General features: G+C 44.1%; 4 protein-coding genes across 4 annotated transcripts; 3 read left to right on the top strand and 1 right to left on the bottom strand.

The window, feature by feature from the left end:
- Positions 1 to 4994: 4994 nt before the first annotated feature.
- LOC101766708 (protein EI24 homolog) lies at positions 4995 to 10414 on the bottom strand. Its single transcript, XM_004975592.2, has 11 exons — positions 10232 to 10414; positions 10008 to 10073; positions 9304 to 9454; positions 8614 to 8666; positions 7792 to 7911; positions 7663 to 7726; positions 7437 to 7522; positions 7254 to 7336; positions 6663 to 6739; positions 5555 to 5667; positions 4995 to 5303 (listed from the first exon to the last, which is right to left on the bottom strand). Exons 1-11 carry the CDS (start codon positions 10408 to 10410, stop codon positions 5258 to 5260), a joined length of 1038 nt encoding a protein of 345 aa, XP_004975649.1. The 5' UTR covers positions 10411 to 10414; the 3' UTR covers positions 4995 to 5257.
- Positions 10415 to 10592: 178 nt separating this feature from the next.
- Positions 10593 to 12687, top strand: LOC101765886. Its single transcript, XM_004975590.4, has 2 exons — positions 10593 to 10796; positions 12249 to 12687. Exons 1-2 carry the CDS (start codon positions 10721 to 10723, stop codon positions 12461 to 12463), a joined length of 291 nt encoding a protein of 96 aa, XP_004975647.1. The 5' UTR covers positions 10593 to 10720; the 3' UTR covers positions 12464 to 12687.
- A 511-nt stretch (positions 12688 to 13198) lies between these two features.
- Positions 13199 to 15981, top strand: LOC101766300 (protein disulfide isomerase-like 5-2). The gene is made up of 5 exons (XM_004975591.4): positions 13199 to 13495; positions 14005 to 14108; positions 14223 to 14593; positions 14759 to 15066; positions 15341 to 15981. Exons 1-5 carry the CDS (start codon positions 13274 to 13276, stop codon positions 15587 to 15589), a joined length of 1254 nt encoding a protein of 417 aa, XP_004975648.1. The 5' UTR covers positions 13199 to 13273; the 3' UTR covers positions 15590 to 15981.
- Positions 15982 to 21878: 5897 nt separating this feature from the next.
- On the top strand, positions 21879 to 24754 carry LOC101765478 (cytosolic invertase 1). The gene is made up of 4 exons (XM_004975589.3): positions 21879 to 22568; positions 22986 to 23417; positions 23527 to 24085; positions 24187 to 24754. Exons 1-4 carry the CDS (start codon positions 22152 to 22154, stop codon positions 24480 to 24482), a joined length of 1704 nt encoding a protein of 567 aa, XP_004975646.1. The 5' UTR covers positions 21879 to 22151; the 3' UTR covers positions 24483 to 24754.
- The last annotated feature ends 726 nt before the right edge of the window (positions 24755 to 25480 follow it).

The following is a 25480-nucleotide window of genomic DNA, read 5'->3' as shown; positions in this document are numbered from 1 at the left end:
TAGCAGCCTCCCTTCCAGATGGAACGGAAACGTGACCTTCTCATCTGCAAGCTTCTATACTGTACTAACTGCAACACTTTTTGAGGAAACATGGTCGTTGCTCTACCTTTTCATTATAGTAGAAAGCAAGAAAGTATTTTTACAATCCTGGAACCGACCTGGGAGGAAATGGAAAGAAAAGGATGGAGGTTGTGGAGCTCCCAACCGACTGAAAAAGAAAAGAACATACTGTATCCTAAGCTATTGAAATATCCTGTTGGCCGTCCTGTATGCCAGGACGTCTTGCCTGATGATCCCAACCAGTTGGTCGGAATCCATTGTTTTGCTGTCAAATACACCCTCCGTCCCAAATTAGAGGTTGTTTTAGTTTTTCTAGGTTCATAGATGTTTTTATGCATCTAGACATACACTATATTTAGGTACATACAAACATTTATGCGCTTAGAAAAGCTAAAACGACTTATAATTTGGCACGGAGGAAGTACTCTTCTACATCTCTCTTTCCAGATCTTCCAGGCGGTATAGATGATCACCTGTAGGTGTTGGCTGCTATCAGGAGCCGGAGTCTTGGTCGAAGTTCGCCACCATTTGCTTATTGTTTGCCGAGTATTTTGGGAAGGCAACTGGAAATTGCTCCACTGTCTGTGATAGTTGTGTCCATAGGTCTACATATTGTCGAAGCCCCCATTTCAGAGTTGAATCGGCGCAGTCCTCTCATCCACTTTCTCGTCGGTAGTTGGACAAAGGAAAGGAGGTCATGTGGTAGACTGGTATGGATGTAAGCACCGAGTTAATCAGCTTAAGTCTCCCGGCTCGATTGAGAAGTCTGCCTTTCCAACCTGGAAGACGAGCACCAATCTTGTCTACTAATACCTGTTCATCCAGTCTTCTTGTCCTGCCAATGTGCAGCGGTAAACCTAGGTACTTGGCCGGGAACTGGCTGGTTTTACCCTGGAAGCAAGCTGCTAACTGCAACACTTGAGCGCTACCTCATCACGTACACGACCCTATGCGTTATGCAAGAATGCTTGCATTTTATTCTTCTTTCTGTTTTATTTGTTTTTAAGCTCGAGAGAATCAATGATCCTGCAAGTTCAATCATCGTAAAAGTTGCTTGTTCAAAAGGGACGCAAAGGGAATGGACAATGTTATCAGCATTGGTTATTGTTCACCACAGGCGGCTAGCCGAGCCAGTCTCTGTATATTCTGCTACCCGTCTTTCTCTCGGTCCTTTATACGCAATGATGAGTACGTCTAGCCGAACTTTAGTACGTAAAGTACCACATGCTAATGTGTTATGCACTTATGCGTGTGTAAGCAGGAGGAATATTAAAGAGGAATATTAAAGGGACGCCATGGATGGTCTCATGGTCAAGTACGAGAGAAAGAGGATGAGCAGACAAGCAGCTAACAAATGAGACTAGCAGCTGGACGATCTGATGGAATCATGGAGCTTGTCCGGCATCTTACGAGTCAATAATCTCAGGGGGCGGCTTGCATTATAAATTCAGGCAACAGAGAATACTGGTGCCTTGTTATGGCCAGCTGAAACCAAGGAACGGCAGCCTGGGTTGGTGTCGGCAGCGCGGCCAGTCTTGAATGATCAACGCTAGCCATAGCATTATCCATCAGCCATCCATTCAACTGAAACCGGCCCCCAAGAATTTTCAATATTTTTCTCTGGAGAATGGACAACCATTCGAGATAGAAGGAGCATGGAAAATTGATGAAGCATAGGATAAAATGGTTAGTCCTTGCACATCACCTGACCTCAATAAAAGAGTGGTTAAGTGAGCAGGTGTAAACAGTTTGGCTTCAGGACGCGAGCAGTGAGCAGCAACAGTTCAGCAAAGCCTTCTAAGTGGCTAGCACCAAAGTACAGGCACAACCGCACAATGTTCCCATTTGGTGTGGTGGCACATGCAAGACATATACGGGAACCATAGTGTATTTCTTAAGTGTTGCCTCCGTTTCAAATTATAGATCGTTTTGCTTTTTTTAAACACATAGTTTTACTATGCATTTAGGTGCACTAGTCCATCAACCCGTGCTCCCGTACGGGTTAATACTTTTAAAAGTTATTGTATTTTAAAATTATTTACAAATTAAATTTATAATTAATAGTTAAAACTGTTTACCTATTACTCTCTCATTTTTTAATCCTTTGACATAATATTCATATAGATGTCTACTTATATTTTTCTAGTTATGATTGATTTTTAATTAATAATTACTCTACACTTTTTGTCCACATCCACACTTTTTTCATTTTGTATCACACCTCCATACATTATGTTTAGCATAAAAATCAATATTTTTCATTACTTCCTCACATACATGTATAAATGGTCTATATGGTGTCACTCATCATGTGTGTATACCTTAACTTAGTATTTCTAAATTAACAATGACGTAATAGGTAATTTAGAATCATCTATTAGTTTACTTTTGGATATTTATGTATGATGCACATGAAGATAATTAGATTATGATTTAGGTGCTTACTTTAGATTATTTTTAATAACAACATACATGGGTAACTTAGATATAAATTTAGAATGACATTTTAAGTTATGCTTTGTAATGATATGCATAAGTAAATTGGATTGGAAGAGCTCGGCAATTTATATAAAGGTTTAGTGTTTATTTTAGAATATTTTTATAATGAAAGTGGTGGGTAACTTTTTTAAAAATATAATAGACCAATGACTATGATTAATGACTATGATTATTAGAGTTTTTTAATTTTTATGAGAATTTCTTAGGATTTATCTTATTTTCTAGCGTGTCGCGTAGAACTTAGTCTCCAATGAAAAAAAAGTGAGGCCGCATTGCTACAAAACTATTACCCTGAGGTACCTCTCATTTGTTAAATATTCAAACACAATACTTATATAGATATATACTTATTATCTTTATCCAATTGTGATAGATTTTAGTTAGTAATTACTCTATAATATTTTTATCCACATTTATAATCTTTAAGTTTTCACGTTGCATCGCAGTTATGTGCTTCAATTTTTTTAATAATAGATCCTAAGTTTAGCTATAATTTTAACACAGAAATCAATATTCTCATCACTTGCTCTATATCTTTATAAATTATGACACACATTACCTTAATAATTATATCATATACTAATATATGCTTTAGAATAATATATTGGTCTATATTTTAAGTGATTTGGATTAAAATTTAGGTTACCTCATATTATTTTTAATAACAGCACATGTGGGTAATATAGATGCACATTTATGGGTTACTTTAAGGTATTTTTATTTAAGTATTAGTGGTGGACAATTTAGTTACTAATTTAGGAGGTAATTTTAAATTATTTTTATAATGATATAAGGGAGTAATTTTTATGACGGACCTTGCTAAAGTACACCTCTTTCCCCTGGGAGGTAAGACGTGAATTAAATCTGGACCCTTGATTATTAAGAAAAAATCCAATTAGAAATAGAAAAAAACTACTAACCCACTTCTTTCTAACTACCGGTGACATGTATGCATGCATCCATCCAGTCTTTATCTCTTTAAAGTCCCGTCAGCATGCGTGCATAGCATCATAAATATTTTATTTTTTTTCACAATTTTTTTCTCTACTACTGTGCAACGGCATGTAGGTCACATGCCTGCCATATCTCATAGTATGATTTTTATTCGTCACATCTGCACATGTATGCTATTTCTGATGTTGCTAACAATTTAATCTCATGTCCAAGTAATTTCTTGTTACAATGTTACGTGTGATACAATTATCATTTCACCTAAAAATTTGACCAGCCATGTCTCATTTGAAATATGTTGCATATAACACAATTATTACATACCTAAAGAAATAATCTATTAGATATCAAGAAATATATTTACACATGTACATTGCAACTCACATGCAACCATTAGTATATTTTTTAAAAAATAGATCAAGTACATATGTGCATTTGTCACGTAATGGAATTAGATTTGCATACATATTTTTTGAAGTTTTTGTACACATCACGTTAGGGTAGTTAGATTAGGGTTTACTCACATGCAACCATTAGTATATTTTTTAGAAAAAATAGATCACGTATGTACGTGCATCTGTCACATAACAAATTAGATTTATGTACATCTGTTTTGAATTTTTTGCACACATCACGTTAGGGTATGTTAGATTAGGGGTTATTTAGTTTATTTTATATAATGGCATGGGTGGGTAATTTAGAGGCAAATTTAGGGGATTACTTTATACTATTATCATAATGGCATAGGTGGGTAATTTTTTTAGAAAACATAATAGATCCAATGGCTATGATGATTCGAGTCTACAAATTGATGGCTAGATGTTTTGCTTTTTTGTGAGAATTTCTAGGATTTCTTTCTTTTTCTAGAGTATCCACCTAGGATCCTAGGTGGCTTCACCTGAAGACTTCAAAAGGAGCCTCCAATTAGTAATAGTAAGATAGCAGCGACAATGAGCTTTTATTTGGGACGGAGGGAGTATATAATCCCATGATTGTATATAAACAAGCTACGCACTCATTATTAGTATAGCTCGCCGCGTAACAACCCAAATAGGATGAGATAATCCTACATGTATGTAGTAGGCACGAGGCAGATACCTCAATGGCACCCACTGGAAACTTGCATACTACTGCATGAGCTACTACACCCACGGGTATTGGTGTGGTGCGGGAGTTAAAATGTCAGGTGCGTATTAGTTCTCGTGCCACTTCCACGTTCCATCAGAGTCCACTAGAGTGTGAAATAACAGAAACAAAAGTAACTTTAAGCTGGGCAGATACCTAATCACTGTCTTATTCTTCATTCTTCAACAATGCCTACAACAAATGAGCCAGATACGGTCACAGATCCCCAGAGAAATCGTCTGGAAACCAAAAGAAGATGAATCAATTCGTTTGTGCAGCTCTTGGTGTAAAATCAAAGACAAATGTATGGAACTCTGGCACGAAACCAAGATAATACTAGTAAATGGTCGGAGAAAGAGTAGACACAATTTGTATGCACAGTGGAACTTTATTTTTTTTCCCCTGGAAGCTTCCATTTAGCAGAAATTTATGCTACAACAGTAGTGTTACAGGGTATTTACAGTGTGGCGAAGATGTACAGCCCACTCCTAATTATGGAGAGGCGAACAGCTTATGGACAAACGGCGTTGCGACAAGCACAAAGCAGCGTCTTCTTTGAAATGGCCGCGTTGTGATAAGCACAACGCAGTGTCTTCTTTCCTTGACTGTTCCTGTGGATCTTTCATTCTTCTTTCTGCATCGCTGGAAATAGTTGCAGTACCTGCGTCCTGTAGGCACCACAGTTTCAGACATGTTTTGAACTGTTAATATCAGGCACCTAAGATACCAACCAAAGTAACAGTGCTGAGAAAACCATGAGGCTGAAAACTTGGAAAAAGATTGAACATCAACTATGCATGCTTGCTTATGAGACTCGCTACTTGAAAGGAAACTGAACACTACTGATGACGGTTAGGTTGGGTCTCGCTACTTGAAAGGAAACTGAACACTACTGATGAAGGGTAGATTGGGAGCTCACGTTAGTCGCTTCGCGACAAAGAACACAGGTACTCTTTGCAGTTTCCCTTCGTGTGCAGGTTTCAGTTCATCAATCACTTGTTCAGCCTGAGTGCCTGCAGCAGTCAAGACAAACTGGAAAAGCAATGTTGTCAAGTTGGATTCACAGAATTTAGTGCATACATGTTGGATCGTAAAATACAAATAACAAGCACTCCTACTATTCCTTAAAGAACTCTTATCCAAAGCATATATAATCTATGAAGCAAGAGCTTCACTCTGGAAGGAGGAAATTTCAATATCTCAAAGCTCCTGCTCCAGGGCCACATGTGGAATACAGATAGAACATCAAAATAAGGAACATACAATTGACAAGGAGTGTCCATTTATGTTATCTTTCTTCTTCCCATACACAATGATATGCCATGAAGTTCAGGACTAATATTCTAGTGCACGTATGGTGTAATTACTATTGATCATACTACGCAAGGTCTCATCCAGTACAAGTTTCCAGCTAAATGAATTCTTCTTTTTAAGGGAAAAACAGCAGGGAAGGCACATGCTGTTGTGTATACATATTATATATAAAAAAAGAAAAAATGTACAGATGCCCAACGGCAGGGAGCAAAGAAAGTAGAATTATAGAGCAAGGAGACAGAAAAAAGGCTCACTAGATCTACTGTACAAGGTGTCATGCCAACTCATAGTATTGGATCTTAAGGGCCTTCTAAATCTGTATGTTTGCAGAAGTATTTCATCCTTGAATTCTTTTTATATTAAAAAATGGTATTGGGAAACAGTGTGTTTTTGTGAATGAGAAAACTGCAACAGCTTATGAGCAAATGTACCACTTCCTTTCCTAGTGAAAAAGCAAATGGACAACTGATGCAACTTTGTGTACAATCTATTAGCTAACTCCAACCATAAACCACCAGGGAGATTCTGACAATTTTCACAGCGATGTTATATATTACAAAAATCAACTGTGCATGTTTGACAAAAGAGGAAACCATTTCAAAATATAACCTTTGAAGATTGCAGACCCTTAATGTTATCAAATGTAATGTACCAAAAGAGAACATATAAAATGTCAAAAATAAGAACTACAACTGAAAAGTGCTTAGCAGTACCAACGGGTAAAGTATGGCCATAAGTCCATAACTTGTAAGAGGAGAGAAGAAGAAAATTGGAAGGACGCATGGAGCACCTACGTAGGAACAACAAACAATATGTCAAAATTACACAAAAAACATCTAGCAGCATATAGGTTACCTAAGAATATGAGTAAAAGACATGATGGTAATAAAGCAAACCATTTACATAAGAAGGAAAAGCAAAACAACAATGCTCAGTTACATGAGGTATTTGACTAACAGCTAAAGTACAATGAAAGTTCTTCAAATTAAAGCAAGAATATGGTTCTAAATGGTCTGGAGCCTATTAGACAAATGGTTATCAATTTACATTTGGAACTTATAATAAAATGGCTTCAACTTGGTTCAAAAAGTAACACCTAGCGTTTAATTGTATGAGCAAGCTGGACCGCTAAAAAGATTTAGTAAAACATAATCGTGGGAACATTCCCATAACAAGCTGAAGTATGAATGCTTCTTGCACAAACATATCTAGATACATGTAAAATGGACTAACTGGTTATGTCGTTTCAAACAGACAAAATGTGTACAAATATGTAGTTGTCAGATCATGAACTGTCGTCATACCAAATCCAGCAAAGAAGGCCCAATTTGACTCAAAGAACTCAAGCCTCTTATTCAGACTCACTGCAAAGAAGTTCCACTTGTACCTGGCAAAAAGTTTAGCGAAGTTCAAGGTAACAGAATTATGCATAACGCGCTGAAAAAGAAAAGTTGGAAGAATGCTGAACAATGTTCAGACATACTTACTCGAAGCAGTAGTAGGCATAGATCAATGACAGGAGCAGGAAGTTCATTGCCTTGCCAAAGTAAGGTACATAACCAATCACTGAAACCTGCATGACATTAGATTCAAATAAGATATATGAAAAACAGTAACTGACAAATCGAAACGACCAGGCGAAATGAAGTTAAAATAGATATAATCTGTGGAATTGGGTGTCTAATGATACATGGCGGGAAAATAGAGTCATACCTCAACAAAGAAAATGGTCAAAAGAAGGATTGAATAGACCTGTTCCCCAATACCTAGCGCAACCCTAATATCAAAATATCAGCAACGGAGCATGCAATCAGGCACCAAGTTCCGCATAAACACGCCTACCTGTCAAATCCTTCAGGCTGGTCTTCTGGTTCAGTTACGTTGCGATCATCCAGTGCTCGAGTCGAATCTAGGCTCTTACTTTTCACAACATCCAAAGCGTGCTTGGCAATGTCATTATACCTGACATAAGATGGTCCCCATCACATATGGGATAACAGGATGCTCCCTTCTGTTTAGTCTCTGAAATACGCTTAATTTGAGGATAATAAAATGAGAATCCATACCTGTAACAATAAGTGAGTTCATTAAAGACATGAATAAGTTTCCACATAAACAGATTTTGAAATCCCAAAGACCACATCCAGTTTTTTTTTTTTTTTTTTTTTTTGGGGGGGGGGGGGGGGGTTAAGATGTTACAAACAGTCAAACACAAAACCCATTCCAACGTTTGCTTAACGCGTATCTCTGCCAAAAAAAAACTTACACATAGAAAGACCTATTCTGATCATTTTACTCCAAAATTCTACAGTAAGATACTGCAAAACAGTAGATTTAACCAGTGACGAGGTGATCAAGAATTGTTCTACAACTTACTGTCATGGTGCACCCAAAAAAACAAACTTTCAACTGACTATAACAAGGAGCCTGCGTGGCTTGCTGGAATATTGGACCCATAGTTGCTATAGTGAAAATATTACTGCATTAGTAAGAGAAAATGGGCAAACTTTAAACCTGAAACTGTAAGCATATTGGCTTATGTAATGTTTGATTATCCCATTATTGACTGAAACCAACAGCGTACTCAAGGAAAGAAGAAAAACATTTTTTTTCTGGCAGTATAAGCGAAGTTAGAGATAATGTATTGAAAAGGATTAAACATACCAAAGTGTACTTAATATGAAGCTGAAGACATAAAGTGGATAAAACCAAAATACCTGAAATAGATATTTGGTTATGTGAAACCAAAATGTAATAATAAATTAAGCAATGCATAAATATTTAAAGAAAAGGCAATAAGAACACACAGATTACGGACCCAATGCCACACGTATTATAAAGTAGTAAACAATATGATAATAACAATAAGCGCTACTTTTAGGGAAGATAGTAACAGCAAACTGATAAGGACTTGATAGTTCGTCCCAAGGGATCCTGCAACTAGTGGTGGAATATGTCATAGAAAATTTTGAAGCACACGAGAGCCAAGCATGTCACTAGGAAAACATGAGGGATGCTTTAACAATATATCATGATGTATTGATCGTGAACCTTTATTGCTAGGAAAAATGACAGGTTTTCCTATGTTCCATTTACGCGAATTGTTGCAAAGACAAGCTTCTACTGGTAGATTGTTGTTATGCCAGTATTCCATGCATGCTTATTAAAAGAAAAATAATCCAAATACTGATTTCACATTAGCTAGCATCAATAAATCGTGTGTCGTTCAATGCGAATTCAATAACTTAATGGATCAAAATGGACTTGAATTTTGAGAGAGAATTTCAATGCCAAAAACAGCAACATGACCAGTAACATTTTAAAAAATACCAGCACATAAAAGGTAGCACTTACATAAAAAATCTCAACAAGGCCCCAGCGTAAGAATGAATAGATAGCTGTGGCTGCCGTGTGATCACAAAGATGATGTCCCCCCATTTCATTGCATTGCTCAGGAAGAATACATAATAGTGTTGGAATGACCACCGATTTCAGGGTTAGCAAGCTACAAAGCACAAGAATTATTTAGAAGGTTATTCATAATAAACAACACAAAAAGGGGCTAGGGCAGGAACATATAAAACATTATCATGAGATAAGTGCTGAGAAGTGAAAGTGACAACTGATATCATTATAAATTATATAATTTCCATAGGCTTAATACACAGTAATTGAATTGAAGTGGCAGAGAACTAAGAGAAGTCAATCTACATTATTCCCTGCAGGACTCCAAACAGGACATCAAACTCCATCCTGTTTGCTTTGCTAGTCGATCGGTCAAACCGGCAGAGGCAAATGCACATCAACATTCTAACCACACAACATTATAATGGTATTTGCTACGCAACCCCTGTAGTCTCAGTACAAAGGACAATCTATAACTTGTACAGAACAACACTTAGCACAAAAAGTTCCTCGAAAAAAAAAACACTTAACAGTAGCACAAAACTGTAACAATCTGCTCACAAGCTCTAATAATTTTAGGTCTTACCACACGCCAAAGCTACAAAAGACACAAAATTTAGTCGAGATTCAAACTTAGTCACGAACGACCGTACCTCCCCAGGAAGATAAGCCCATTCAGCAAGAAGCACTGTGCGATCCTGATAGATAGTGCCCTCGAGCTGCATCGAACCAGAAATCGACAAGGTTAAACTAACGGGGCAAGCAATCGATGCTTCGAGCAGGGTTAATGAGCTCTAATTTTCCTCCAAAAAAATCAAATAAAAACTGTAAAAAAAATGGAGAAGAGAAGGGGCGGGTATGGACAGAGGCGGCGGACCTGGCGCAGAAGGAGACAACGCGGTGGAGGCGCGCGGCCTGTAGGAAGCCGGCGAGCCAGAGGACCGCCGCTGGCCTCGCTTGCGACACAAGCGACTCCATCGGCGTAGGGGAAGAGGAAGGGGAAGCGTCTCTCGTTCGGATTTGCTTGCGAGCATGATTTATTTGATCGGCAATCATCCTACTCTTCGATACCAAGTCACCTGAGCCAGAAGACGGACTCGAATAATACGTTTTTTGGCATCGAAAGCGTGTTCCGTTTGCACACCGGAGGCGCAACTGTTCTTTGCTCCCTGGGCCAGGCCGGGCCGGGCCTCTTCTCTAGGAAACAAGTGGCCCAACACAGACACACTCCACGCAACGCAACCCCCACGAGGCCACGAAGCCCGACCGCAACAAATCACAGTGAGTCACCCTCTCGCCCACAGGCCACAATACCACACCACCGGCGGCGGCGGCGACCCCAGTCGAGAACACGAAGGCGAAGGCGATGGCGACAGCGCTCAACCGCGGTCTCCGCTCCGGGATCCGCCTCCTCGCCGCCGGCGCCGAGGCGTCCAAGCCAGGCAAGCGCCCCTCCCATCCCGCGTCCCCTGGCCTTGACCTCCCTCCGCGGACCGATTTAGGGTTACTACGGTGCGATTCGCTTAGGTTGTTTGTTAGTTTTCCTTTGGTCGTGGTGATGTTCATGTGGGCGGTGGTAGATCCGTTGGTTACTCGGACTACAGTTCCCGTCGCGTGATGAAATGGTTGGGTAGCTAATATTTTGAGTCCAAGATTTGTCTGCGCTCTGCTGTAACTATGCTTTTCGATCGGGTTATAAGATCAGAAGGTACGTTTATCTTGATGAATGAATCAGGCGATGCACAGAATTAGGTTTTTCTCCCCTTTTGGTCTTGCATGTGGTGATTGGGAAATGGTTGGCCTTTGGCTTTGAGATCTAGGCTTGCCGATTTTACAGTATCTGATACCTCAGAAATCAGGAATTAGCTGTGAACAATGCAGCGACCACTCTAGATCCTTGCGTCATTCCAATTTACCAGAGAGGAGAGGGTATGAGCTTGTGCTTTCTGTTTCTTCTTGCGTGCTTACTGTTCTCTTATCAAAGATTGGGTTTGTCCATTGAGTGTTTTAAAGGAGGTCTGGTACTAGTACCAGTTTGTTTAGGATTTTAATTTTATGTTCAAGTTCTATTGTCTTGTTGTGGACCTGACAGAGGGCTTACAATGGATGGGCTCTTAAGTCATAACGGTTATAAATGGGTTGATTATTATTTTGCTTTGCTATGTTATTATTTATTCTTCGAAGCAAAGGGGTGGTATGCTATTTACAACAAGCTGACACCTTTTGTCTGGAACCCTGCTGGTTGTAATAAGTGCAAAGGCCCCATGATACAATCAATAGGATTATGCAAACTGTTTTCTCTCCGAAAAATCAACCTGCTACGTTAGTACCTTCTCAGTATTCTTTATCCATTTCTTTTTGTATCAATAGTATTGATGCCCAAAGGTCAAAATTCATATGTTTCTTGACAATATCTTTTAGAGGTGGAAATGTAGCTTGGATATATGGACTTGCGGAGAACTAGAGATTATGGTTGTTGGGAATGGATACTAGTGGCTTTTAGTTGTTTGGCTTGATCATTATATTTCTGATATCAAATGCAGCTGTCAAAATATCTGTGTTTCTTGATTCTTGACAATATGTTTTAGAGGTGAAAAAGCAGTTTCTTTATGTGGACTTTGTAGAGAACTGCAGATGGTGGTTGTTGGGAATGAATATTAGTGCCTTTTAGTTGTTGTTTGGCTTGGTCATTGTATTTCTGATGTCAAAAGCACTTGTGAACTTTCTCTTCTTCACTTCTGATTACTGATTTTCTGATATTTGTGGATGCATTAGCCTAAACATCATACTCTTGATTCTTGCTTTACTATGAAATGAAGTTGTGAACTCATTTAGCTATCTCTCCCATAATCACACCCTGATTGCTGATTTTCATCTCTTTATGCATGCACCAGCTTCTCGTGGATTCCATGCCACTGGTGTGAAGAGAATGGGAGGGCACGGCCATGATGAGCCATACTACCTCCATGCCAAGCACATGTACAACTTGCACAGGATGAAGCATCAGGGGTTGAAAGCGACTCTTTCTGTGCTGGGAGCAGTTAGCATCGGCGTTGGCGTCCCTGTGTACGCAGTCGTTTTCCAGCAGAAGAAGACCGCCTCAGGTTGAGCTATCATGCTTTCGAGGCCTACATATTGGAGACCTATTTTCAACAACATTTTGTGAAGTTAAAAGCTTGCACTTCATTCTGCCTTGGTTGTTACTTGTTACCGGTTTTCTTACGAGAAAGCTGCAACCTCGTTTCTTGCCATTTGATGTAGGACGCAACTTTCTGTTAATAATATCGTGGCTTGAACTTTCCAGGCTGTGGAGAAACCTCAGCAGTGATATCATTTATTGGCGTGCGGTTTCTTTGTCACGCTACTTGTGCTGAGCACGGGTAGCTGGTGTTACCTTTTGAGGTGTCGCTTGTCTATGTAGACGGAAATCGTGGAATATAACGGGGCTGGATTGATTCTGGATATGAGATTCCGTGGTGGTCCTCGTGGCATTTGCTGGAGCAAAGTTTCGGTGACGGTGACCATGCGGTTTTTAGCTGCAGAATATTGCTGAAATTGTAGGTTTGGAAAATTACCTTACTGGAGTACTTCTTAGGAGCTTTTTAGAAACAGAAATAAACACGGGTGTTCTTAAATTTGATTTTAATTTTTTATATAGTAGATAAATAGAACCAGCAAAAAGATGTGCACGGACATCCAAATCGTTTCGAAAGTACAAAGGATCTAAAATTAAGGTGGGGCTCAAATTCAGACAAAAAAAATATCTTCTCCAAGAAAAAAAGAATAAAAAAATATCAGATTCAGAAGAAGGGTAAATGGGAATTTATTCCCCAATAAACCCCTTGCCCTCGTAAACTTGTCAAGTCCCGTGCCCCTCCTTCCGACGCGGCGGAGATCGAATCGAGCGCCCGCCACGGCGATGGCGACTCGAGTCCTGCCGCCGGCGTTGCTTCCTCTCCTCCTGCTGCTGCTCCCGCTCTCAGCCCGCGCCACCGCCGCCGCGGGCGAGGAGTTCTCGCGCGACGGGCGGGTGATCGACCTGGACGAGAGCAACTTCGAGGCCGCGCTGGGCGCCATCGACTTCCTCTTCGTCGACTTCTACGCCCCGTGGTGCGGCCACTGCAAGCGCCTCGCGCCCGAGGTACGAGCGCTGACCTGCCCGCTAGACCTGCCGACCTGCAACTTGCTGCTGGTGCTAGCCCTGCGAGATGCGATGCGAATTGGGATGTGCTGGGTGTCGGGATGCCGTGGGGTTGTCGCTGTGGATCTTGTTGCCTCCGTTAGTGCTATTGGAGTGGTTTGATTGGGATTCCGGGATCGCATGTTCTTTGCGTGGTCCCATGAAGCAAATTAGGGAGAAGTTGGGAGAGTACAGAACTTACTATTTCTTTAGGATATGTTTTCGATTTTTTTTTGAACAAGGTCTGTTATTATTCAGTTATTAAATAAACAGTGAGATAGTGTGTGACATCACAGTAGATTAGCTTATGGAAGAAAAGAAACTAAGTGCTAATACAGTATGTTTGTGGCCCGTTAATAGATTCTCAAATGATACACTTTGCTTACTTGCACTTGTATTAAAAAGCCAGGAACTGCCAGTGAGTTACCTTGTTGTGAACTTATGATATTATTGCCTTTTTGTTGATGCAGTTAGATGAAGCTGCGCCGGTATTGGCAGGGTTGAGTGAACCCATTGTAGTTGCCAAAGTAAATGCTGACAAATACAGGAAACTTGGATCAAAATATGGAGTAGAGTAAGCTCTTGTGCCTAAGTATCTATCACTGGGGAGTGGAGAATTTTACATTGCATGCCTAATGCTTTTCTTTTGAAAAGTTCATGCCTAATGCTTTTTAGTTTATAAATGCAGTGGGTTCCCTACCCTGATGCTTTTTATCCATGGTGTCCCAATTGAATACACTGGTTCGCGGAAAGCTGACCAGCTTGTCCGCAATCTGAAGAAATTTGTTTCGCCAGATGTTTCTATCCTTGAGTCAGACACTGCGATAAAGAACTTTGTTGAGAATGCTGGTACAAGCTTTCCTATCTTCCTTGGTTTTGGGGTGAATGAGTCGCTGATTGCTGAATATGGAAAGAAATACAAGAAAAGAGCTTGGTTTGCTGTTGCAAAAGATTTCTCCGAGGACATCATGGTAACCTATGAGTTTGATAAGGTCCCGGCACTAGTTGCAATCCATCCACAGTATAAGGAACAAAGTTTATTCTATGGCCCATTTGAAGGTATTTGTTATACCTTTCTTGTTGTCATGACTTAAGTCTTTATGTTCTGATGCTTGGTTTGAGAAGTAATTGGAAGTGCTATATATCATCTTGTGTCCAGTTGAATATGCAATGCATAGGCATTTTGCTTTTCCCATAACTGATGGTATTGTTTTTTGGACATAGGAAATTTCTTGGAAGATTTTGTACGACAATCCCTGCTCCCTTTGGTTGTCCCAATCAATACTGAGACACTAAAAATGCTGAATGATGATGAGAGGAAAGTTGTTCTCACTATTCTGGAGGATGATTCAGATGAAAATTCTACACAACTAGTGCAAGTTTTGAGATCTGCTGCTACTGCGAACCGTGATTTGGTGTTTGGATATGTTGGAATCAAGCAATGGGATGAATTTGTGGAGACTTTTGACGTTTCCAAGAGTTCGCAGCTTCCAAAGCTACTGGTGTGGGATAGAAACGAGGAGTATGAACTAGTAAGTAAAGCTTCCTCAGTAATCAATTTCTATTTTCTAATACCAGCATCCATACCAAAACTACTTTGTGTTATTGGCATGTTTCTTACTGGTATGGCTCACCAGCATAATCAATGACAAGCATAATCTTGTTCTTTCTTGTTTCTTGACCTTCTAAATTCCCCTGAAAAAGTTAAGGCTTTATTAAGATAGAAACTGCTACTATTACTCTGATCTTCATCAAATGGAGAATTCACTATATTCTGGGATTGATTTAAAATGCTTCTTGGTGAAGGTGGATGGTTCAGAGAGATTAGAAGAAGGTGACCTAGCATCCCAAATAAGCCAATTCCTTGAGGGATACAGAGCAGGAAGAACAACAAAGAAGAAAGTCACTGGCCCTTCTTTCATGGGTTTCCTGAACTCTCTTGTCAGCCTGAACTCGCTGTATATCCTTATATTTGTCATTGCCCTTCTTGTTGTCATGGTGTATTTCGCTGGACAAGATGATACTCCTCAGCCAAGACGAGTTCATGAAGAGTGATGGAAGCTTGGGGAGCTTTTTGCATCTAAGCTAGCAAATCTACCAGGAGACAATTCAGAGGTTAGATCTCAAGTTTTCAACTGACGTGGTTCCTGAAGAGTGTGGTTTTAGAAATTGATGTTGACATTCTTCAATCTCAATTGGCAATCATCAACTTCTACATTTTGCCTGTTTGCGGTTCTACTTTGTGTCCTTCAATTTGTTTGTTGTTTAGAGCTTAGAAACTAGCCTCTGCTTGTGTATTCTAGAAACTGCCATTTCAGAGTTCACCATGTGCATTAAACATTTTCTGTGAAAATATATTTGCCATCATACTCTGCTACTCAACTTTTGTACAAGTAATACAGGATATATATATATATAAAGTTTGTGCTATGATGCTATGCTCCTTACTGGTTGTCATTTTGTCACTAAAAGATTGGAAAGAACCATTTTGTTGAGAAAGGTTATTAGAGGTTCAGCTGTGTAGCCGTTCCATCGAGTTTTTCTTCTTCAGGACAGGAGCTCTGCCATCTTATCAATCTAAGATTTGGTATTCCTTTTTTTTTATTGATTGGCTGGCCAAAAAAAGTGATAAAAACAAGATGTAGGAGTTACCACATTTGGGTAGCTCCAAATTTCTTTTTTAGGGCGTGTTAGCATTTTGGCAAAAAAAAAAAAAGCCGAACATTATAGTTTGGACCATCACTTAAGTCAAAAAAATATATAAAGCTTAGTGTATGAAACTTATATCGATAGATTAGTACTCCGCACTTCATAAACATATTATAATATAGCATTGATTTTGTAGCAATTGTGATAATAAGAAAAAAAATGATGGTCGTATACAAATAGTTTTCCATAACGTAATACTCCTGGAGTGCATTTGGCAAGGAGCATGGGAATTAGTGGCGGGAGTTGGAGGAGTGAATTTCACTTGGGAATATTTGAAGGGAATTAAGAGCATCTTTAGCAGTCTTCCTTTCTCTAATCTAACTACCATATTGGTGGAGTTGATAAGCTCCAGCAATCTTCCTTTACCTTTCTTTTTTCCAATAATTCACCTCAACTCTTCCTACCAATACAGTAGTTGGATTGAGATGAGATTATTGGGAGACTGCAAAAGTAACTCTTCCAATAACAATGAAAGTGATATTGGGATATCTCTATTAACTAGTTATTGGGAAATATTTATTGGAAGACAGGTCGAGATGCTCTAAAGAGTGGGAATTTAAGTGAGACTTCATATCCCTTATTTGGTATAAGGGTTTAGAGGTGGGAAATTATATCTTAAGTCATGATTAACGGTATAATGCATCCTTCTTCCACTTAAAATAAATTCTCACCTAATTCTCACCCCTCCTGGGAAGTAATTGGTGGAAGTTGCCCCTCTAAACTCTTATTCCTTATCCCATTAAAACTCCCATACCCATCAAACAAATAAGAGAATTTTATTCTCTCATATCTAAACTCCCTTTCCCTCGGACCAATTACCTCCAACCATTTTCCCTCGGACCAATTACCTCCAACCAAACATGCCACTAGTAAAAGGAGATGGAGTATACAGAGCCGGCCCGGGGGGCAGCCGCCCCGAGCCCCCAAATCCCAGGGCCCCACCCCTGACAATGTCAGGTGTGCTTATGGCCTAAAACACGATTAGATCCAATTTGATCACGAGTGGTTAATTGGTGACTCACGCGCAGGCGGCGGACCAGTCGGCGTCGGCGGCGCTCGCGGAGTTGATCGGCATGCTCCGCATGAGGCTGCACTCTCGAGCTCACTGGCCCGTTTTGATTCGAGATGGAGGCATACGGGTGGTGTGCGTGAATTCCAATCATCCAACTCTACACTCGAGTACTCGACCAGTTGAGCGCCGCCCAAGGCTGCCACCGCGTGCTCGCGTCGTGCACTCGTGACTCGTGCACGTCGACTACGGACAGCCTCAGGGCAGGCTGTTCCTATTCGACTGCACCGGCATCCAGGTACGCTGCTCGATCGCTGTATACACACGCGCGCGCACAACCCCCGCGGGCCGACGATCACTGTTCCTGACCAATCTGCGGCGTGCGTGCATGCATGCAGTTGCACACGTTGGTGACCACGAGGTGGTGTTTCTGAATGAGCGCACGGCGAGGAAGCGCTCAGCGAGGGCGGAGAACCCCTGTGCGTCGTCGGTTCTCGGCTTGTTGGCTTGTTGCTTGCGGACCCTGCGATTGGCCCCAATTCGCTTCTGTGATCAGGTGATTCAATTGCCAATTCTCCAATTCTCTGTAACATTAATTATTAATTCACTATCACAAGTTATTTAATCTCAACTGTTTTATTGTGTATTTAATGGCCCAAATTTATTTGTTATAATATTTATATTAAAGAGCCCCGAGTTTATTATAATGTCATATATATTTGTTATAATGTTTATATTAAAGGGTCCGAGTTTACTTTCGTCCTAACCTTCTAAATTTCAGGACCGACCCTGGGAGTATATCGTAGGGGTTAGGAACCGGAAAAACACGCTTGTGCAAAAAGGTTCTTAAGTTCAAAGCCCTCGTACAGAAAGGGGAAATGCAAAACCAGTTCCTGCTTTGCGGAGCCTCCCATCCTTGTCAGTAGTCTTCTCCGTGAGGTTGAAGCTCTACCTCCGAATCAAATGCAGCCGTGCTCCTACACCCATCTGGCCAGCTCCTGCTGCTCGATCGATCGCTGGCCGTACCCTGCGATAAAAATCCGACGTGGACTGCTGTCCGGCTCGACGTATAATCGGTCTGTGCGTGCCGGGGTCCCGATCCAAGCGAGCGTCCGAGATGCCATTCGCGTTCATACACTGGTTCAGGAGATTGCGTGGATGCGGAGCACTGAATCTGAGTGATCCGGAGAAGCGTGGTGCCCGTGCCCCGGCGGTAAGGGCATCGCCGCGGCGCCGGCGCCACCCTGAGGATGCGGATGCGTGCATGCACTGATGCACGCTCTAGCGAAACCGCATCCCGCCCCGTCCAGTGCCCAGAAGGCCAGAACCGCGCCGCCGAGGGTGCCCTGCGCCGCGGGACGCTGCATGCTGGCTGCAGCAGCGAGTGTGGGGGTGGTTGGCAGTTGGCCTTCCAAACGTGACCGCCGCCGCGCGCGTCCCCGCCTCCCCGGTAGCGGTGGTGGTCGCGTCGCGCGGGCGCGCGCGCACGTGAGGTCGGCGCGCTGCGAGCCTAGCTAGACGACCTGTGACCTGGTCACCGACCTCCTCTACACGCCAGATCGGTTAGGACCTGCAACAAGCTGTGCTGCGATTCGCAGCAGGCAACCCAGGCCTTGTTTAGTTGGGGAATTTGGGAGGTGCCAAATTACTGTTACAGCACTGTAGCACACTGTAGCGTTTCGTTTGTATTTGTGAATTATTGTCCAAATATTGACTAATTAGGCTCAAAAGATTCGTCTCGCAAAGTACAACAAAACTGTGCAATTAGTTTTTAATTTCATCTACATTTAGTACTCTATGCATGTACCGCAAGTTTGATGTGATGGGGAATCTTCTTTTTGCATAGTGTCAAAGTTGGGAGTTGGGAGTAACTAAACATGGCCCCACTCTGTTGGGGTCGCCATCGCATCGGCTATGGTCTCTCGGGTTCTGCTCCATGGCTTCGGCCTTGTTTACTTCGTAAATTTGGGAGGTGCCAAATTACTGTTACAGCACTGTAGCACACTGTAGCGTTTCGTTTGTATTTGTGAATTATTATTCAAATATTGACTAATTAGGCTCAAAAGATTCGTCTCGCAAAGTACAACAAAACTGTGCAATTAGTTTTTAATTTCATCTACATTTAGTACTCCATGCATGTACCGCAAGTTTGATGTGATGGGGAATCTTCTTTTTGCATAGTGTGAAAGTTGGGAGTTGGGAGTGAAGTGAACAAGGGCTTCCATGGCCTGCAGGCAATGCTCCGTAGCTTCTGAAGGAGCAGGACCTAGCTAGCTGTGACCTGTGAGGTCAGATGATACTCTTGTCCTCGCGAAGGTACTGGAAGGCCGGCCCACGGCCCTTTGACCATTCGGCATGATCACGAGCAACGCAGGGCGCGCGCCCAATGATAGTAATAAGGTCGTGACACCCCGCTTGATGACTAATCATGCTCGGCTCCGTCGAATCATGCAACTGTTGTGCCGGACAAACGGCCACGTCGAACGGGGCCGGGAGGCCATCATTCCGCCGGTCGCCGTCGTGACATTTTGGGAGGGTTCCTGGTCAAGAGGGACGCCACCGGCGGCAGCCAGCTCCTCGCGGCTCCACGTGGCCGCTCCTCGCCGCGTCCGCTCGCGGTGGCCCGTGTAGCTGCCGGGGCGGAGGCGACGGAGCTCATGGAGAGCCTCCGGTTCGCGCGCGGTATTGTTGCCGGAGCAGAGCACCCGGTTTTGGAGCAGCAGCGTCAAGGCATAAAACAGCGTGAGGACTGTGAACCAAACCAACGGCTGGGCTCGCAGGTGGTATCATCGATTCAGGAACGTGAAGGGCATGGCAGTGGCAGGAGTTGTTTTCGCCTCCATAATTTGCTCGACGACAACAGCAACCCAAAAGATGCGCAGAACGAAGACCTATAGCCGCGTTCACAATTCGCGGTCAAGTTATTATCAGACCAAATTACGTCGCAGGGCATCCGTATACTTGTAGATCACGAGAACGAGACCGTTCTTTTGTGTTGTCCCGTATCTGGAACTCCTAGGTGCCAAAGCTCCCGTACAAAACACAAGCTTCGTTTCACGAATCCTGACCAAAAAAATCTCCTCTCCGTGATTTCATCTCACGCATCTACGGACACGCAGACACTACTGACCTGCTCTGATAATTGAGAGCCCCGGCCGTTCCGTGGCCTGCAATCTTCCTCCCACGGTTCCGTCCCGTCTCGTACGAACCTAGGTGCATGATAACAGGGGCTCTCTGACCAAACGCAAACGATCACATTCTGCGTGCTTAATGTTTCTGGAATGATTTCGCCCGGTTTCCTTTTCAGCAATGATACATTTGTTACCCGTTTCATCTTCTCTTCTGTGGAGATTGTGCGCTCGGAACCCACACGATGTGACCCGCATTTACTCGCTCTGAGGGCATGAACTGATTAAACGATCCAGCAAATTATTTCGTGGGGACTGATGGCCCTTGGTCATGTTGATATTATCGCAGATAGCACTTGATTTCTCGAATCATTCGGTTCGAGATATGCTCAGAGAGCAGTCGTTCTGCTCTGACTGCTGGCAAGTTAGAGAAGTTTATGTCTGAAGTCGTCAGGTAAACATGCACAAAGTGATGTGCCTATGATAGTCGAAGATACTACAGGGTTGGAATGGAGGGGATAACCGAGAGTTTAGGAAACTCTGTTTCCTTGTAGAAGATTGTCTGGTGCCGTTGCGGATAGGCAATCTACAGCCTCAGGCATTCAATGCATCTTGCGATCAATGGAAAAATTTGTGCAAAACAAAACTGTCCACTGACGTCATCGAGCCTTGCATTGGGGAACTCCTTGTATCAACGCTCTCACTATGTTATTCGGATAGGAAAACCCTTCGAAAACTAACAAATACTACTGAGGCTGAGGCAAAATCCACATTTTGGAAGCGTGAAATCTATATGCTGCTGAGGCAAAGCATAGTTCAGCCCCATGCAATTTTGGGGTATTGATCAAAGAGAAGAAGAAGGGAAGGAGGGAGATGAAGAAAAAGAGGAAGGCTGAAGTGGCTAGCTTGCCTGCCTCCACCGGTATGCTGGTTGGTATATAAACCATCCCACCCATTTCTACCTTAAGGTGCGGAGGTATTATGATACAAATAACACCAATCTCGAGACGCATTAGGAAAATCCATAATTAAAAAAATATATTCAGAAGAATTTGTTTAGTTGAATGACTTTGCACGGGGGATAGGTTGGCGAATTTGTGTACGGCCACAAAGACTCCTCAACAGAAAAACTCCCTGAACTATATGCATGCTCGCTTTTATGTTCGTCCATAATCTGTTGAGAATCCTGGAAAAGAATTCCGTTGAGAAACCGAGTCATCCCTTAGTCATTCGGCGTCACCGATGAACATCACCCGGCTTCTCTCAGACAGGCTAACAAACCAGGCAGGCAACCTCTGTTCGCCACCGCCCCAAAGCAGGCACACGCAAACGGCAAGCGAAGCCGAGGCAATCCCACTCGGACGCCGCGCCACCTCAGCGCCGGCCCCACAAGATCCGACGCTGACCACCTTCATCTCCCCGGCACGTGGGCCCGCTCATTGCCCGTCCCCACACGTCATCCGCCGGGCGCCCGAGCACTTTATGTACCCGCCCCACCGCAACCCCTTCCCGCGCCGGAGCAGAGCCAGACTCTGCAGCGCGACGCGGCTCCGACTACGACTACGACTCGACGGGAAAGCAAATCCGAAGCTCCGGCGAGGCGTATACAAGCTCGGCCTCTCTCGCTCCGCACAGCTTTCCGCCCCCGCTTCCTCTTAGCCGCCGTCTCGCCGGCGCAACGGTCGAGTCGCTTCTATCATCCTCGTCGCGCGGCCGGGCAGGCATAGCAAGGTAATACCCAGCCGCAAAGACGGCGGCGGCGGCGTACGAGATGGATGCGGCGGCGGCGATGCGGAAGGCGTCGTCGCAGGCGTCGCTGGCGGACCCGGACGACTTCGACCTGACGCGGCTGCTGAACCACAAGCCGCGGATTAACGTGGAGCGGCAGCGCTCGTTCGACGACCGCTCCCTCAGCGAGCTCTCGCTCTCCGGCGCCGGCAGCCGCGGGGGATGGGGGTACGGCGGCGGGATGATGGAGAGCTACGAGAGCATGTACTCGCCCGGCGGCGGGCTGCGGTCCTACTGCGGCACGCCGGCCTCGTCCACGCGGCTCTCGTTCGAGCCCCACCCGCTCGTCGGCGAGGCCTGGGACGCGCTCCGCCGCTCCCTCGTGTCCTTCCGCGGCCAGCCCCTCGGCACCATCGCCGCCGTCGACCACTCCACCGACGAGGTGCTCAACTACGACCAGGTACGTACGTGCGTGTGAGTTGTGACACGGCAACGGCATGCTGCCTTGCTCCAACACACTTTCTTGCTCGTGCATAGTAGTTGCTTTGCTTCTCGGGGTAGTTGGATTCTGTTACGCTGATCGAGATCTTTTTCTCTCTTTTTTTGGGGAAAATTAGTTATGTTGAGCGAGATCAAGATAGATGATTACTTGGAAGAACGGGCAAGTGGCTAGTTTTGGTACACGTCTTTGTGACTACAGGAGTTGTCACATTTATTTTTCAATCCTTTTCGATCTGCAGTGTCTCAGTTGTTGAGGCTTAAGGATGTGTCTTATGATACCAGTTACCAAACAGCTTTGGAATAATTCGGGCATGTGGGTCATTTGTTCCTGGATGGATCGGAGCAGCTAACTCGATCCAATTGCACGCGCATGCAGGTGTTCGTGCGGGACTTCGTGCCGAGCGCGCTGGCGTTCCTGATGAACGGGGAGCCGGAGGTGGTGCGGAACTTCCTGCTCAAGACGCTGCTGCTGCAGGGGTGGGAGAAGCGGATCGACCGGTTCAAGCTGGGCGAGGGCGCCATGCCGGCGAGCTTCAAGGTGCTCAAGGACCCCAAGCGCGGCGTGGACAAGCTGGTGGCGGACTTCGGCGAGAGCGCCATCGGCCGCGTCGCGCCCGTCGACTCGGGGTTCTGGTGGATCATCATCCTGCGGGCCTACACCAAGTCCACCGGCGACATGACCCTCGCCGAGACGCCCATGTGCCAGAAGGGCATCCGCCTCATCATGAACCAGTGCCTCGCCGAGGGCTTCGACACCTTCCCCACCCTGCTCTGCGCCGACGGCTGCTGCATGATCGACCGCCGGATGGTACGGTAGTAACCAAGCTTCATTTAACATGATGTCGCCGTCGTCGTCGTCAAGAATCATATCACGTCTTCGATCAAACCTAAACCCATCTCTGCCTTTGCGCATGCAGGGCGTGTACGGGTACCCGATCGAGATCCAGGCGCTGTTCTTCATGGCGCTGCGGTGCGCGCTGCTGATGCTGAAGCCGGACGCGGAGGGGAAGGAGATCATGGAGCGGATCGTGACGCGGCTGGCGGCGCTGAGCTACCACGTGCGGGGCTACTTCTGGCTGGACTTCCAGCAGCTCAACGACATCTACCGGTTCAAGACGGAGGAGTACTCGCACACGGCCGTCAACAAGTTCAACGTCAACCCGGAGTCCATCCCGGACTGGCTCCTCGACTTCATGCCCACCCGCGGCGGTTACTTCGTAGGCAACGTCAGCCCCGCCCGAATGGACTTCCGCTGGTTCGCGCTCGGCAACTGCGTCGCCATTCTCGCCTCCCTCGCCACGCCCGACCAGGCATCCGCCATCATGGACCTCATCGAGGAGCGCTGGGAGGAGCTCGTCGGCGAGATGCCCGTCAAGATATGCTTCCCGGCCATCGAGGGCCACGAGTGGCAGATTGTGACGGGCTGCGACCCCAAGAACACCAGATGGAGCTACCACAACGGCGGATCCTGGCCAGGTCAGCCACTGTCTTCCTTAATTCGGTGCTCTCGATCGGAAGGTTGCTTAATTAATTAGCTGCAGGGACTGAATGATAATTATGGTAACATTGCATTGCAGTGCTGCTCTGGCTGCTGACGGCGGCGTGCATCAAGACCGGGCGGCTGAAGATCGCCCGGCGAGCGATCGAACTTGCCGAGGCGAGGCTGGCGAGGGACGGCTGGCCGGAGTACTACGACGGCAAGCTGGGGAGGTACATCGGGAAGCAGGCGAGGAAGTTCCAGACGTGGTCCATCGCGGGGTACCTGGTGGCCAAGATGATGCTGGAGGACCCGTCGCACCTTGGCATGATCTCCCTCGAGGAGGACAAGGCCATGAAGCCGGTGCTCAGGAGGTCGGCCTCGTGGACGGTGTAATAACCGTGCAAGGTGGTGTACTGGTGGTCGTAAAAGCCTGAATGCCTGATAGGCTGCGCAGTGTTGGTCAGAACTCAGAAAGACAGAAGCAGTTCTTGTTCTTTGGGCTAACATTTCGATTTTTCTCCTCAACCTCTTGCTTTCCCGATTGGGAAAGTCTGCATGTTCAGTGTTTTGGTGGACTCCCATGTATGAATCTCAGTTGTACAATATGTAAGTTTCGCCACAAAAATAAGAAATCGTTGAAGAGATTTTTTAATATTTATTTTTCATGGTAAGAATGTGACAGCTGTAAGATGTTAGATGATATGGGAGCCTGTCCTCAGTTTAACTCAACCTTTGTTGTATGAGCGGAAATACTGAACATGCACAATAATAGGCTGATTCAGTGTTTCCAGACTCATATAAAATGCTAGTTTTTTTACAAGAATAAAGATAAAATTTCTGCATGGTAACTTTTGTACCATCTCTTTGGCAAAGACTATGCCTAGATACATAGTCAAACTATAAATCTAAAATACAAATTTGGGACGGAAGGAGTATTTACATTCACCAAGGAGCGCCATATCCGATCACAAGAGGATAGGCATGTAGGCACCGGGGAACTCTGTGTCCAAAGGGCGATGTGATCTAATAGCAGAATGGCAATGACCTACATGTCGATTTCGGCAAATATAAAAAGTTTCTCATGTGTATTTGCCATCAAATTTTCACCTTTTTACATGCTTGAAACAACTATAACATTCTGAATTTACGTTTGCCCCATATACAAATAAAAAACATTTTACAAAGAAGTTAACATTACTTTTCATTTAAAACATGCATAGGAAAGTTAAACCAACTAAGCAGAGCTAATCAGTAAAATACTAATGATCTGGCTTTTCTTTAGTTTAAGCGAGTCGAAGGCAAAGAGATTGATGTGTGGAAATTGTTTGAACGTGAGTCTCCCTGCGTAGTGCTCATCAACTATTCCTTCCGCGTCGTCAGTCTCGCCCGGC

This window comes from Setaria italica, chromosome VII (genome assembly GCF_000263155.2).
Source record: "Setaria italica strain Yugu1 chromosome VII, Setaria_italica_v2.0, whole genome shotgun sequence".
Taxonomy (NCBI): Eukaryota; Viridiplantae; Streptophyta; class Magnoliopsida; order Poales; family Poaceae; genus Setaria; species Setaria italica.
This window is presented reverse-complemented; position numbering and strand designations above follow the sequence as displayed.